The sequence below is a fragment of the Mobula hypostoma genome, chromosome 28 (genome assembly GCF_963921235.1).
Source record: "Mobula hypostoma chromosome 28, sMobHyp1.1, whole genome shotgun sequence".
Taxonomy (NCBI): Eukaryota; Metazoa; Chordata; class Chondrichthyes; order Myliobatiformes; family Myliobatidae; genus Mobula; species Mobula hypostoma.
In genome coordinates, this window is record NC_086124.1 from 21,015,405 (window position 1) to 21,031,951 (window position 16,547).

The 16,547-nt window shown below is 54.5% G+C and overlaps 1 protein-coding gene across 1 annotated transcript in view; it reads right to left on the bottom strand.

Moving 5' to 3' along the window:
- Window positions 1-4,642: 4,642 nt before the first annotated feature.
- LOC134338658 (extracellular matrix protein 2-like) overlaps window positions 4,643-16,547 on the bottom strand; it is a 30,207-nt gene continuing 18,302 nt past the window's right edge. Inside the window, exons 4-7 of the mRNA XM_063034655.1 lie at window positions 15,755-15,912; window positions 14,593-14,732; window positions 10,083-10,409; window positions 4,643-8,794 (exon numbers count right to left, since the gene is read on the bottom strand). Coding sequence (XP_062890725.1) covers window positions 8,623-8,794; window positions 10,083-10,409; window positions 14,593-14,732; window positions 15,755-15,912 — 797 coding nt within the window. The 3' untranslated portion in view covers window positions 4,643-8,622. The remainder of the gene's footprint in view (window positions 8,795-10,082; window positions 10,410-14,592; window positions 14,733-15,754; window positions 15,913-16,547) is intronic.

Sequence of the window (16,547 nt, forward strand, 5' to 3'; positions counted from 1 at the left end):
GGCCGAGGAACGGCAGATGCAGTTTAACTCGGACAAGTGTGAGGTCTCGTATTTTGGGAAGTTAAACCAGGGCAGGACTTAGACAGTGAATTTATTCATTATTTAGAGATACAGGAAAATGTACAAGTACCAATTAGCCTACTGACCAATAGATCCTTGGACTGAGGGCGGAAACTAGAGCACACTTAGCAATGTTAATTGCCATGCAACCCACTATGCTGACAGGGTTCAGGGGAATTGTTATAGACCAGATGGACCCAGGGGCAGCACTGTGGTGCAATAGGTGAGCCGCTGTCACAAGGCCCCCGAGACCCAGGTTTGGGTGTGTGTTTGTGCTTGGTCTGTTACACCTTGAGTTTTTTCCTTGTTGCTCCCTAACAATGCGCAGGGTCAGTGGGTTAATTGGTTCAAAAGGGAGTGAGATTTGGGAGAAAAGATGAAAAAGTGTCTTTGGAAGGAAATGGGTTGTCCAACAAGCAGCCAGTACGGCTCTGATGGGCCAAGTGGTCTTTCTCTAACTGTGCTGTGTAAGGATAATTTGCTGGCCTCCGTTGGGAGGATTTATTGTGGGAGAGAGGGACGAAGGGAAGGACCAGGTGCCCTCGAACCTCGGAGTCACCTGTTGCGGCCGCCAGGGAAGGAGACACTACAACTGGATTCCATGCTGGGTGGGGGTCCGGCCCCTCCCATTGGTGCTGCCCTCCAGTGTGCGCTGAGTGGAAGATAAGCTGGATTCCATTTGTCCACGGCTACACTTGCGTGAGATAAGATACTGCTGCGTACTTGTTCCAGGAGAAACATGGCTCCAGCTCAACATCTGTGCACCATCAGTCCACAGACCACGTCACTCAGGGACTTTGGCAATATTGTTATTCTTCCTATACTTTTTTTGTAACTGTGCGATTCTCTGCTATCATACCTGCATGTGCTATTTGTGCCTTGTGCTGTGTGTTGGTAACGTGTTTTGCATCTCAGCTCCGGAGGAAACGCTGTTTCGTTTGGCTCTCTTTCGAATGACAGTTAAACTTGAACTTGAGTGGTAGAAGACTGACGGAAGAAAAATAAGTATTGCCCAAGTCAGGGTGAGACAGCAACGTAGTGGTTAACACAGCATTTCACAGTAGCAGTTCAATTTCCGCTGCTGCCTGTAAGGAATTTGTACATTCTCCCCGTGACCGCATGGGTTTCCTCTGGGTGCTCCAGTTTCCTCTCACAGTCCTGAGATATACTGCTTGGTAAGTTAATTGGTTGTTGTAAATTGTCCAGTGAGTAGGCTAAGATTAAATCAGGGATTTCTGGGCAGCTTGGCTTGAAGGGACAGGTGAGCTTACTTTGCACTGTAACTCAATAAATAAAGTCTCTGAGTGTTGTGACATGTAGACTGATGGTGCACAGATGTTGTCCTGGAGCCATGTTTCTCCACGAACAAGTACGCAGCAGTTTCTCATCTCACGCAAGTATAACCGCAGACAAACAACATCCAGCTTATCTTCCCTCTAGCGAGCACTAGAAGGCAGCACTGAAGCATCATGGTAGAGAGAGGGGAGGAGGAGGAAGTGAAAGGAGGGTTGGTGAGAGAGGGACTGAGAGAGAGAGGGTGAAGGAAAGGTAATGAGAGGAAGAGAGAGAGAGAGGCGGAGGTTGAGAGAGTGTGAAAGTGGCTCGATGAGAGGGACAGAGAGGTCGAGGCGAGGCTGGAGTGGGGTGGGAGTGAGAGAGGGAGAGTGGTTTAGCCGTGGAATTATGAGATCCGGGATAAAGCAGGAGCTGGCAGTGGGTAGCCCGTTTGGGAAATGGGGTGGCATTCCCAAGGAGCCCGCTGATGGCTTAGGCTAAATCTCCCAACTCCCTCCTGCTTGCTTGCCTGATGGTGCTATTTCTGTTGGGATGCAGTGGGGAGGGAGCAAGGGAACATCACAATGGGACTCCCTCGACCCGATAAGTTCCCTCCTCATCACCTCCCACCCCGCCAGTGCTGCGCTCGCTCCAAACCACCACTCCTACGTGCTACCACCCCCTCCCCAGCACAGGGCTCTCACATCACCAGAGTGGTCCTTTCTCACTGCTCGTCCTGCGATGCAACACTCCCACTTCACCAGCCTTCCTTCCCCTCAGCGTCCCTCCCTCATCATGGCACTCCACCTTCAATGCCCACTCCTTGCCATTCCTCCCTCCTCACCAACACAGAGATCCCTCCTCACCACCACTCCATCGTTCAACAATGGTGCTTTTCCTGGGCAGGTTCAGAGAGACCTTTATGTTTGCTTCAAGAACTGATCTTGAACTGAATCAGACTAACCCAGCTAAGATCCTGACTCAGGATATTCCCAAGCTTCCATGCTAGTCCTCTGGAGAACCAGTGCCATCCCCAACATCAACAGGTCTCCAGGAGGGTTCGATTTAACCCTGTCCACCTGAACCATGCAGAAACAGGCCCTTCAGCCCACAGTCCTTGTGCTATCAAGCCTTTGCCAATCCTGCTTTATGACCCCCACATCCCGACGAATCCACCGAGCCACAGATTACTAGGATGTGGGGGGGGTTGAGAAAGAGATGGAGAGAAGGGGGCGAGGGGGGGAGAGAGGGGAAAGAGAGGGCAGGAGGGAGGGGAGAGGGGGAGAGAGAGGGGAAAGAGAGGGCAGGAGGGAGGGGAGAGGGGGAGGGGGAGAGGGGGAGAGAGAGGGAGAGGGGAGGGGGAAGGGGACAGAGAAGGGGAGAGAGAAGGGGAGAGAGAGAGAGGGAGGAGGGAGAGGGAGGAGGGAGAGGGAGGAAGGAGAAGGAGGAAGGAGAAGGAGGAAGGAGAAGGAGGAAGGAGAAGGAGGAAGGAGAAGGAGGAGGGATAGAATGAGGAGGGATAGAATGAGGAGGGAGAGAGAAAGGAGAGAGAAGGGGTAGAATGAGGAGGGAGAGGGGTACAGTGAGGAGGGAAAGGAGGGAGAGGGTTAGAGTGAGGAGGGAGACGAGGGAGAGGAGAGGAGTGCAAAGAGAGCAGGGAGACAGCAGGGTGGGTGGGTAAAGGGGAAGAAGTGTTTTGACAGGAGAGAGGGGCGGACAGACTTTGTGTCCTGACCCTGTGTGACTTACAAAGCCAGGACTGTTTGCTGCTGACAGTGAGCGGGAGGCAGCCTCCCTCACCCCTTTGCCAGCAGCCAGCACCATGCCAGGCCAATCTCTACGAGCCAGGGACGCAGGCCAGCCTGACTTAAACACTTCCAGATGGCCCATGTTCTCTGAAAACATGCCTGCAGGATTAGTGCATTTTAAGAGGCATTCTGAGATGTGGTGGTCAGACAGACGGGGGGGGGGGGGGAGAGAGGGAGAGAGAGAGAGAGACAGAGAGACAGAGATTGAGACAGAGGGAGACAGAGAGAGAGAGAGACAGAGACAGAGAGAGAGACAGAGAGAGAGAGAGACAGAGAGAGACAGAGAGAGAGAGAGAGAGAGAGAGACAGAGAGACAGAGAGAGAGAGACAGAGAGAGAGAGAGAGAGAGACAGAAAGACAGAGAGAGAGACAGAGGGAGAGAGAGAGAGAGAGACAGAGAGAGAGAGACAGAGAGACAGAAACAGAGAGAGAGACAGAGACAGAGACAGAGAGAGAGACAGAGACAGAGAGAGAGAGAGAGAGGCTCGTCCTGCGGGAGAGTAGAGATAGCTCCTGAACTGCCTCGCCACCACTCCCCTCTCAGACTAACCAACTGAAGGACCAGTCCCGGATGGCCATTCAGAAACACTCTTTGGTGAACCGGTCGAGGGGCAGACACGCCTTGCGTGTTGGTGAAACAGGGGAGCACGCGGTGACCTCTCGGAGATTCCAGAATCACTGCTGTCTCTCAGCCTCTCGGTCACTGCGGGAGATCTGATGGAAACCTCCGTTCCCCCTCCCTCCGGTAGATCCAGAATCCACATCCCTCTGCCTCGCAAACATTCCCAAACTCCACTCGCACTTCCCCTCGAGGGAGGGAGCCCCATCCTATCCCTGGAGAGGATCGGCTCTCATGTGCTCGCCCACAAGAGAGGAACTTCTGAGTAGACCGTACCACATAGGAGCAGAATTAGGCCACTAGGCCCATCAAGTCTGCTCTGCCATTCCATCATGGCTTACGTATTAACCCTCTCAACCCCATTCTCCCCCTAACCTTTGACATCCTTAAAAATTGGAAACCTATCAACCTCTGCTTTAAATATACCCAATGACGTGGCCACCACAGCTGTCTGTGGCTTTGAAATCCACAAATTCAACGCTCTCTAGCGAAAGAAATTCCGCAAGGCTCAGTGCTGGGACCCCAGTTGTTTACAATATATATTAATGACTTGGATGAGGGAATTAAATGCAGCATCTCCAAGTTTGCGGATGACACGAAGCTGGGTGGCAGTGTTAGCAGTGAGGAGGATGCTAAGAAGATGCAGGGTGACTTGGATAGGTTGGGTGAGTGGGCAAACTCATGGCAGATGCAATTTAATGTGGATAAATGTGAAGTTATCCACTTTGGTGGCAAAAATAAGAAAACAGATTATTATCTGAATGGTGGCCGATTAGGAAAAGTGGAGGTGCAACGAGACCTGTGTGTCATTATACACCAGTCATTGAAAGTGGGCACGCAGGTACAGCAGGCGGTGAAAAAGGCGAACGGTATGCTGGCATTTATAGCGAGAGGATTCGAGTACAGGAGCAGGGAGGTACTACTGCAGTTGTACAAGGCCTTGGTGAGACCACACCTGGAGTATTGTGTGCAGTTTTGGTCACCTAATCTGAGGAAAGACATCTTTGCCATAGAGGGAGTACAAAGAAGGTTCACCAGATTGATTCCTGGGATGGCAGGTCTTTCATATGAAGAAAGACTGGATGAACTGGGCTTGTACTCATTGGAATTTAGAAGATTGAGGGGGGATCTGATTGAAACGTATAAGATCCTAAAGGGATTGGACAGGCTAGATGCGGGAAGATTGTTCCCGATGTTGGGGAGGTCCAGAACGAGGGGTCACAGTTTGAGGATAGAGGGGAAGCCTTTTAGGACCGAGATTAGGAAAAACTTCTTCACAGAGAGAGTGGTGAATCTGTGGAATTCTCTGCCACAGCAAACTGTTGAGGCCAGTTCATTGGCTATGTTTAAGAGGGAGTTAGATATGGCCCTTGTGGCTACAGGGGTCAGGGGGTATGGAGGGAAGGCTGGGTTCTGAGTTGGATGATCAGCCATGATCATAATAAATGGCGGTGCAGGCTCGAAGGGCCGAATGGCCTACTCCTGCACCTATTTTCTATGTTTCTATGTTTCTATGTTTCTCATCTCTGTTCTAAAGGGACATCCTTGTATTCTGAGGCTGAGCCCTCTGGTCCGGGACTCTCCCATTCTCCCTTTCTGTGCCCACTCTGTCTAAGCCTTTCAATATTCGATAGGTTTCCATGAGACGCCCCCCTCATTCTTCTAAATCCAGCAAGTAGCAGCCCAGAGCCATCAAACCCTCCTCATACGTTAACCCTTTCAGTCAAAGGTTGTTAGTGATTCGGGGCCAAAGGAGAGGTCCAGAGACCACAAGAAACTTCAGAGAGATTTGGACACAGCTCATCAGGCAGATAGTGAAGTTTGTTCCCAGGAACTTCAAGGTTTCAAACCTCAGGACCATGGGACCCTCTGTAAATACTAACACACACCCCGGGAACACCCCATAAATACTGACGGACTCCCTGGGACCCATGTAAATACTGACACACTCCCCAGGACCCCCAGTAAATACCGGCACACTCCCCAGGACCCCCTATAGATATCGACACACTCCCCAGGACCCCCAATAGATACCGACACACTCCCCGGGACCCCCTGTAAATACCAACTCACTCCCCAGGACCCCCTGCAAATACAGACACACTCTCTGGGACCCTCCTGTAAATACAGACACACTCCCCGGGACCCTCCTGTAAATATAGACACACTCCCCGGGATCCCCTGTAAATACAGACACACTCCCCGGGATCCCCTGTAAATACTGACACACTCCCCGGGACCCCCTGTAAATACTGACACACTCCCCGGGACCCCCTGTAAATACCAACTCACTCCCCAGGACCCCTGTAAATACTGACACATTCCCCGGGACCCCTGTAAATACCGACACACTCCCCGGGGACCCCTGTAAATATCGACACACTTCCCAGGACCCCCTGTAAATACTGACATACTCTCCGGGACCCCTCTAAATACCACATACCTAATTTTGCACAATAAAAGTGACTACTTTTTCACGGTTGAGTTTATTTTTCGTATATAAACCTCATAACAGTGAATTTTATATCCTATTAGTGTGGTGGTCATTTAATTTTTCAAATATGTGTTTCCGTACCCTGTATGTGGATTTTGCCTGTATCTACACGTTCCCTAACTTTGGCAGGTCACCCCTCCGACTCCGACACTCCAGGGAAAACTGTCCCAGCCTGTCCAGATGCTCCCTCCCTCCAGTCCTGCTAAAATTCCGGTGAGTCTCCTCTGCGGTCTTTCTAGCACTAACGCACCACCAATCTCAAACACAATCCTTGTGAAAGCACCAACCCCTTCTCCCAGTTCCTCCACCTCTGTCACATTTGCTCTCAGGATGAAGCTTTTCATTCAAGAACTAATGAGAGGTCTTTCTTCTTCGAAGAAAGGGGCTTCCCTTCCTCCACCATCAACGCTGCCCTCACCCACATCTCTTCCATTTCGCCCACGTCTGCCCTCACCCCATCCCCCTGCCACCCCACCAGAGATAGGGATCCTCTTATCCTCACCTCCTTCCCCACCGCCTCCGTGTCCAGCACATAATGCTCTGTAACTTCCGCCACCTCCAGCGGGATCCCACCACCAAGCACATCTTTCCCTTTCCCCACTTTCTGCTTTCCGCAGGGATCGCTCCCTAAACAACTCCCTTGTCCATTCATCCCTCCCCACTGATCTCCCTCCTGGCACTTACCCTTGCAAGAAGAACAAGTGCTACAGCTGCCCCTACACCTCCCCCCTCACTACCATCCAGAGCCCCAAACAGTCCACCCAGGTGAGGCGACTCTTCACCTGTGAGTCCGTTGGGGTCATCTGCCGTGTCCAGTGCTCCCGGTGTGACCTCCTGTATATCGGTGAGACCTGATGTAGATCGGGAGACCGCTTCGACGTGCACCTACAGTCCTACCTGCCTGAAGAAGCAGGATCTCCCAGTGCCCACCCATTTCAATTCCGGCTCCCATTCCCATTCCGATTTGTCAATCCTACTGTCGTGATGAGGCCACACTCAGGTTGGAGAAACAGCACCTTATATTCCATCTGGGTAGCCTCCAACCTGATGCCATGAGCTTCTGGTGATGCCCCCCGCCAACTTCACCACTCTCCATTCCCATTCCGTCTCTCACCTTATCTCCTTACCTGCCCATCGCCTCCCTCTGGTGCTCCCCCCTTCCCATTTTTCCATGGCCCTCTACCCTCTCCTATCAGATTCCACCCTCCATCCCTGTATCTCTTCCACTAATCAACTTCCCACCTCTTCACCCGTCCCCCTCACTTGTCACCTACTACCTTGTAGTTCTTCCTCCCTCCCCCACCCTCTTCCTCTGACTTCTCACTTTTTTTCCAGTCCTGATGAAGTGTCTCGGCCCAAAACGTCGACTGTTTACTCTTTCCCACAGATGCTCCCTGGCCTGCTGAGTTCCTCCAGCATTTTGTGTGTGTGTTGCCACAATCGTTGTATCTTGCTGCTCGAAGAGAATGGGTCGGCAGGTTGAGGGGTGGGGTCTCTATATTGGGATTCAGAGAGGTCAGGACTGTATATTGGGGTTTGGAGAGTATGGGGGTGTGTATATTAGGGTTTGGAGAGTGGGGTTCTGTATATTGGGGTTTGGAGAGTGTGGGGTTTGTATATTGGGTTTCAGAGAGGTCAGGACAGTATATTGTGGTATGGAGTGCTGGGGTCTGTATATTGGGATTCAGAGAGGTCCGGACTGTATATTGGGGTTTGGAGTGGTGAGGTCTGTATATTGGGGTTCAGAGAGATCAGGACTGTATATTGGGTTCAGAGAGTTCAGGACTGTATATTGGGGTTCAGAAAGTTCAGAACTGTATATTGAGGTTAGGAGAGTTGGGTCTGTACATTGGGGTTCAGAGAGTCAGGACTGTATTGGGGTTTGCAGAGTTGGGGTCTGTATATTGGGGTTTGCAGAGTGTGGGGTCTGTATATTGGGGTTTGCAGAGTGTGGGGTCTGTATATTGGGGTTTGGAGAGAGTGGGGACAGTATACTGAGTTTGTATTTCAGGGTTGGGATGTGATGTGCATTTCGGATATTCAGGTGAAGCCTATTTTGGGGTTCACTGTGAGGACCATGTTTTGGGCTTCAGGGTGGAGTGTCGTGTTTGGGTCTTGAGATGGGGTGTGTGTTTCGGGGTTTGGGGTGGGTGCGTGCTTTGGGATGCATATTTCAGAGTTTGGGGAGGAAAGGTGAGTATTTCGGGTTTGGAGAGGAAAGGTGAGTATTTCGGGTTTGGGGAGGAAAGGTGAGTATTTCGGGTTTGGGGAGGAAAGGTGAGTATTTCAGGTTTGGGGAGGAAAGGTGAGTATTTCGGGTTTGGGGAGGAGTGCAGGCTCTGTTCCGGGCTCGGAGGGGGTCCGGTCTAGTCCTCAAACCTCTGTGGCCGCAGAACAACACTCTGGTAGGAGCGGATGCAGGACAGGGCGGTGGGCGGAATGAGTCTCCGGTCAATCAGGTTGTTCTCCAGGTGGACAGACACCAGGCTGGAGTCCTCGGCAATCCGCGTGTCACAGATGGAGTCCATTGACACGTGTCTTCGGGGGATCGGTGGGGGGGGGGAGGAAGGAAGAGACTCGCTCAGCACGGGGTCGGGAAAACAGGCCCTTTGGCCGTCCAAGTTCCGCTGACACTCCTCACTCTAATCTCCCCCCAAACCGACCCCAGAATGTCCCCCCACCCCCACGTTCGCACGCCCAATGGGGGTGTCCGATTAACTCCCCGACTCCCCACCTTCGCTGGGATGTGGGAGTGAACCCGAGTGACTGGAGGGAAACCCAGGGACGAACTGTGGGAGGGGCGGTGAGGAGAGAGCTCCTCACTGTGAGAGGGGCGGTGAGGAGAGAGATCCGCACTGTGGGAGGGGCGGTGAGGAGGGAGATCCACACTGTGAGAGGGGCGGTGAGGAGAGAGATCCGCACTGTGGGAGGGGCGGTGAGGAGGGAGATCCGCACTGTGGGAGGGGCGGTGAGGAGGGAGATCCGCACTGTGGGAGGGGCGGTGAGGAGGGAGATCCGCACTGTGGGAGGGGCGGTGAGGAGGGAGCTCCTCACTGTGAGAGGGGCAGTGAGGAGGGAGCTCCTCGCTGTGGGAGGGGCGGTGAGGAGGGAGCTCCGCACTGTGGGAGGGGCGGTGAGGAGGGAGCTCCTCACTGTGAGGGGCGGTGAGGAGAGAGATCCGCACTGTGGGAGGGGCGGTGAGGAGGGAGATCCACACTGTGGGAGGGGCGGTGAGGAGGGAGCTCCTCACTGTGAGAAGGGCGGTGAGGAGAGAGATCCGCACTGTGGGAGGGGCGGTGAGGAGAGAGATCCGCACTGTGGGAGGGGCGGTGAGGAGAGAGATCCGCACTGTGGGAGGGGCGGTGAGGAGAGAGATCCGCACTGTGGGAGGGGCGGTGAGGAGGGAGCTCCTCACTGTGAGAGGGGCGGTGAGGAGGGAGCTCCGCACTGTGGGAGGGGCGGTGAGGAGAGAGATCCGCACTGTGGGAGGGGCGGTGAGGAGGGAGCTGCTCACTGTGAGAGGGGCGGTGAGGAGGGAGCACTGCGCAGTGGGAGGGGCGGTGAGGAGGGAGCACTGCGCTGTGGGAGGCACATGAGGAGGGAGCACTGCGCAGTGGGAGGGGTGAGGAGGGAGCACTGTGCTGTGGGAGGCACATGAGGAGGGAGCACTGCGCAGTGGGAGGGGTGAGGAGGGAGCTCCTCGCAGTGGGACGGGTGGTGAGGAGGGAGTGCCGTGCAGTGGGAGGGGTGAGGAGGGAGCTCATCGCTGTGGGAGGGGTGAGGAGGGAGCTCCTTGCTGTGGGAGGCACATGAGGAGGGAGCCTACCTGATGTGGTTGTCACTCAGCCTCAGCGCCTGGAGGACGCGGAGTTTGAGGATCCCTCGCGGGATGGCCCGGAGCTGGTTGTGGTCGAGCAGCAGTTCCTGCAGTGAGTTGTAGAGGCCCAGGAAGGAGATAGCGTGGATGCCATCGTTACGCAGGTTGTTATAGGACAGGTGGAGGAACTCCAGACCCGGCCTGAGGTGTGCAAACACGTAGCCCGGAATCCGCTCGATCTGGTTGTGGTGGAGAAGCAGCTGCTTCAGGCCGGTGGGGAGAAACGACGGGACGTGCACCATCCGATTGTGGGACAGGTCCAGAGTCTCCAGGTTCCTGCAGGAGATTAACATCCCATCACTTACTACCAGGGTCAGACAGAGTGAAGCTCCCTCCACACCGTCCCATCACATACTCCCGGGGTCAGACACAGAGTGAAGCTCACTCCACACCGTCCCATCACACACTCTAGGGGTCAGACACAGAGTGAAGCTCCCTCCACACCGTCCCATCACACACTCCCGGGGTCAGACACAGAGTGAAGCTCCCTCCACACGTCCCATCACACACTCCCGGGGTCAGACACAGAGTGAAACTCCCTCCACACCATCCCATCACACACTCCCGGGGTCAGACACAGAGTGAAGCTCCCTCCACACGTCCCATCACACACTCCCGGGGTCAGACACAGAGTGAAACTCCCTTCACACTGTCCCATCACACACTCCCAGAGTCAGACACAGAGTGGATCTCCCTCCACACCATCCCATCACACACTCCCAGGGTCAGACACAGAGTGAAACTCCCTCCACGCCGTCCCATCACACACTCCTGGGGTCAGACACAGGGTGAAGCTCCCTTCACACCATCCCATCACACACTCCTGGGGTCAGACACAGGGTGAAGCTCCCTTCACACCATCCCATCACACACTCCTGGGGTCAGACACAGAGTGAAGCTCCCTCCACACCATCCCATCACACACTCCCGGGGTCAGACACAGAGTGAAGCTCCCTCCACACCGTCCCATCACACTGCCGGGATAGGGAAGGGGTCACTACCTCATCTCCTCCCTAGCAGTCACTCTGAGCTAGTTGGCACGGGGTTAAACTAGTGCTGGGAACCCTTCGTTTTCTGGTTGAGCTGATGAGCAGAGAGCGTCCCTGGGGGTACGGTCACAAGCGACACTTTGAAAACTGTCCCGGGGACTCGTATGTTCCTCGTTAATTTTATTGCAGCCTGCGTGCCAGCAGAACCCTGCCACCCCAGCCTCCGTCCCTCTGCTCTGACAACTCGTGGAACCCCGATGGGAATGTACTTTCTCCTCAGCCGAACCCTGCCAACCCAGCTGCATGGCACGATCCCAAACTCCGCCCTGCAGTCCGAGACAAACAACACGTGACCTCGCTGGCTGTTTGAGGTGTGGGGATCTCGCGCTCCCCCTCACCCTAACACAGAGACACACACACACTCATATACATTCACACAGACACACACTCATACACACCCTCATTAATACACACTCACACTCATACACATACAGTCTCACACTCATACACATACAGTCTCACACACACACACACACACAGATACACCAAGACGCCCACACACACATACACAGAAACACCCACACATCTGACAGATACGCTCCCAGGCAGACACACAGAACCTGCCATTCCAAGCTCTGGGGTAATTTACATCAGTGGAGGACTGTCTGCCCATCGAGCTTATGCTAGCCCATTCTGCAGCAATAGCCCCTGTTACCCGTTCTCCCTCCCCCGCGATTCCACCCCTCAGTGCCCATCGCTATTGCACAGGACAACAGCTGCCTACCACAGAAACAGACCCTTCAGCCCATCTGATCAATGCTGACCAAAATATCCATCTGAGCCAGTCCCAACTTTCTGCATTTGGCCTGTATCCCTGTAACCCTTTCCTAGCCATGTATCAGACCGCGTGTCTTTGGAACGTTGTTGATATCCCACCTCAACCACTTCCTCTGGCAGCTCGTTCTGTATACAGACCCACCCACTGGGTGAAAAAGTTGCCCCCTCAAGTCCTTTTCAAATCTCTCCCCTCCCACCCTAAACCTGGTCCCTCTAGTTTTAGACTCCCCTCCCCCGGGGAAAACGACTGACCATCCACCTTGTCTACCCCCCTCGTGCTTTATAAACCTTTATAAGGTCGCCCCTCAGAGTCCTTCACTCCAGGGAAAACAGTCCCAGCCTGTCCAGCCTCTCCTTACAACTCAAACCCTCCAGTCCCAGGAACATCCTGGTGACTCTTTCCTGCCCCCTCTCCAGCTTAATAGCATCCTTTCTAACTCTTAATTAACAACGTCGTTGTGGTGGGTGGGTGGGTGGGTGTGTGTGTGTGTGTGTGTGTGTGTGTGTGAAGTCGATAGAAACAAGGGGTAACTGAAACGGGGATCAGTTTAAATGGCTGGACGAGGGGTTGGCATGAATTCTGTGGGCTGACAGGTCTGTCTCCATGTTGGGTCTCACCGCAGAAAAGAAATGATTTGTCTTTTTTTCTCTCTCTCTGTCCTTGCGGCCCCTCCCTTCAACAGCATGGAGCTCCCCCCTCGCCACCCCTCCCACAGTGCGCAGTGTGTTCCTGAGCCAGCTCCATTGGCCTGTGTTTGGCCCATCTCCCTCTAACCCTTTCCTATCCACGTACCTGTCCGAGCGTCTTTTAAACATTGTTCCTCTACCTGTCTCAACCACTTTCTCTGGCAGCTCATTCCTTACAGGGACCACCCTCTGGGTGAAAAAGTTGCCCCTCAGGTCCCCTTTAAATCTCTCCCCTCTCATCTTAAACCTGTATTTTAGACTCTCCTACCCGGGGGGAGGGGGCAGGGAAGAAACTGTGACCATGCACCTTCTCTACATTCCTCGTGGCTTTATAAACCTCTATAAGGTCACCCCTCAGTCTCCTTCACTAAAGGGAAAACAGTCCCAGTCTGTCCAGCCTCTCCTTATAACTCAATCCCTCCAGTCCCGGGAACATCCTGGTGCATCTTTCCTGTGTCCTCCCCAGCATAATGACATCCTTCCTATAGCTGGTGACACAATACTCTGAGTGCGGCCTCACCGACGTCTTTTACAGGTGTAACGGGACGTCCCAACTCCTGACCCATGAGGGTCAGCGTGACAAATGCCTTCTTCACCGCCCTAACTACCTGAGTCGCCACTTTCAGGGAACCCCTGGGCCTGTCCGTACTCCAACACTCCCCAGGGTCTGCCCATTCACTAGGCAGAACTATCCCTTAAATTCTGGCCCGTAAAAGGTCCTCTCCCACATTATCTTGACTAATACCACAGAGCAGGTCAACTAAGAATCACCTATTTGTATCCCACAGCTCCTCCAGAGTGTGTGTGGAAAGTTTTGTGTCCCCTCCCCAACTTCGAGGGTGGGAAAAGCTTGCTTCACCCTCCGGTATTCAGGATCCTTCCATCACCTGCTTGACTAGGGTGGGGCTGCCACATAATAGCCCCTTCTCCCTTGTACACCAAAGTCCCTCTATCCCTCAGTCCTCCCCACCATTCACAGTACCTGTTCTACCCTTGTACACCGAAGTCCTTCTGTCCCTCGACACTCCCCACCATTCACAGTGTGTGTCCTACCCTCGTACACCGAGGTCCCTCTGTCCCTCGACACTCCCCACCATTCACATTGTGTGTCCTACCCTTGTACACCGAGGTCCCTCTGTCCCTCGACACTCCCCACCATTCACGGAGTGTGTCCTACCCTTATACACTGAGGTCTTTCTGACCCTTGACACTCCCACCATTCAGGGTGTGTCCTGCCTTTGTACACCGAGTTCATTCTGTCCCTTGACACTCCCCACCATTCACGGTCCCTCTGTCCCTTGACACTCCCCACCATTCATGGTGTGTGTCCTACCCTCGTCAACCAAGGTCCCTCTGTCCCTCAACACTCCCCACCACTCACATTGTGTGTCCTACCCTTATACGCTGAGGTCCCTCTGTCCCTCGACACTCCCCACCATTCACGGTGTGTGTCCTACCCTCATCAACCGAGTTCCCTCTGTCCCTCAACACTCCCCACCACTCACATTGTGTGTCCTACCCTTGTACACCGAGGTCCCTCTGTCCCTCGACACCCCCCACTATTCACGGTGTGTGTCCTACCCTCGTACACTGAGGTCCCTTTGTCCCTCAACACTCCCCACCATTCACGATGCACGTCCTACCCTCGTACACCGAGGTCCCTCTGTCTCTCAACACTCCCCACCACTCACATTGTGTGTCCTACCCTTATACGCTGAGGTCCCTCTGTCCCTCGACACTCCCCACCATTCACGGTGTGTGTCCTACCCTCGTACACCGAGGTCCCTCTGTCCCTCAACACTCCCCACCACTCACATTGTGTGTCCTACCCTTGTACACCGAGGTCCCTCTGTCCCTCGACACTCCCACCACTCACGGTGTGTGTCCGACCCTCGTACACTGAGACTTTGGAGCTCAGAGGGGAGCGGAATCCGCGGAAAACTCACCGCAGGTGAAACCAGGCCTGAGGAGAGATCCGGTTTTCCTGAAGACTGTTATTCCGGAGAATGAGGATGGTGAGGTTGATGGTTTTGTTTAGCAATCCTCCCGGGATCTCCTCGATCCGGTTGTTCTCCAGATAGAGCTCCTGTGGGTGGTCAGGGGGTCAGAGGTCAGGCACTTTGCTGTGGGGGTGGGGGTGGCTGGGTTCCAGTCCAGGAAGGCCCAACCCTCCTGGGAATTCCCTGTCGTTTGACCATCCACAGCAGAATTCCACACATAGCAGGACGGGAACTGGATGACCCTTTTTAAATATGGGATAAATATTGGCTCCAGGAGCCTGAGGAATGTCCTCTCCAACTCTACTTGTTGAGCGGGGCAGGTGATGATCCAATGCGCAGACAGTGAGCGGGGTGCCTCACCCCACAGCCCTGGTTGATGATGTGGGTCACAGAGATGGGGAGGGGTGTAGGGGAGGGAGGGGCTAACGGAGACAGGGAGGGGTGTAGAGAAGGGAGGGGGTCACAGAGATGGGGAGGGGTGTAGGGAAGGGAGGGGGGTCACAGAGATGGGGAGGGGTGTAGGGGAGGGAGGGGGGTCACAGAGACGGGGAGGGGTGTAGGGGAGGGAGGGGTTAACGGAGACAGGGAGGGGTGTAGGGAAGGGGGGGGTCATGTAGACTGAGAGGGATATAGGGGAGGAAGGGGGTCATGGAGACAGGGAGGAGTGTAGGGAGGGGGACACAGAGATGGGGAGGAGTGTAGGGGAGGGAGGGGGTCATGGAGACAGGGAGTGGTGTAGGGGAGAGAGGGGGGTCACGGAGACAAGGAGTGGTGTAGGGGAGGGAGGGGGGTCATGGAGACAGGGAGTGGTGTAGGGGAGGGAGGGGGGTCACAGAGACAAGGAGTGGTGTAGGGGAGGGAGGGGGGTCATGGAGATGGGGAGGGGTGTAGGGGAGGGAGGGGGACACAGAGATGGGGAGGAGTGTAGGGAGGGGAACACAGAGATGGGGAGGGGTGTAGGGGAGGGAGGGGGACACAGAGATGGGGAGGGGTGTAGGGGAGGGAGGGGGACACAGAGATGGGGAGGGGTGTAGAGGAGGGAGGGGGACACAGACAGGGAGAATAGTGGTATAAGGAGAGGTGTTATAGGAAGGAAGAGGTGACTCACCCGCAGGGAGGAGGGAAGCCCGGAGGGAAGTGCCCGGAAACGGTTCCGACCCAGGCGCAGGTAGACCAGCTTCCGGAGTGGCCGGAAGGAGGCGGGGTTCAGATTTCCGTCGTCTAGTCCATTGCCCTCCAGATCCAGCGTCAGGAGACGAGACAGACCTGCAGGAGATCCGAGTGTGAGCACCAGGAACCGTGGGGGTGGGGAGAAGAGTGACCGAAATCAGGGGAGGGAGAGGGAGATCGAGAAATGAGGAGAGTTAGGGCGGGGAGCAGATCAAGGATGGAGAGAATGAGAAAGGAGGAACAGAGAGAGATGACAGAGAACAGAGAGAGATGAGGGAGGGTGAGAAAAGGAAAGGAGAGGTGAAAGGTAATCAAGGGAGGGAGAAGGAGAACAAGAAAGTAGGCTGGAATGAGACGAGGGAGGAGATTGGGGTAGGAGAGAGAGAACGAGAAAGGAGGGAAGAATGAGAGGAGGGAGGAGATCAAGGGAGGGAACAAGAAGGACGGAAGAGAAGAAGGTGAAGGACAAGAGATTGGGGGAAGGAGGGAGAGGGAGAAATGAGAGGAGGGAGGAGATCAGGGTGAATGAGAAAGGGGGAAGGGAACCAAGAGGTGAAGTGATCAGAGAGTTGGCGAGGAGAATGAGAAAAGGAGGAGCAGGGAGAGGAGGAAGGAGATTGGGGAGGGAGAGAGTGAGAAAGAAGGAACAGAGGGAGAGATGAGGGAGAAGAAGTCAAGGGAGGGAGAGGAAGATTGAGAAAGGGAGGGAGGGAGAGGAAGAACGAGAAAGG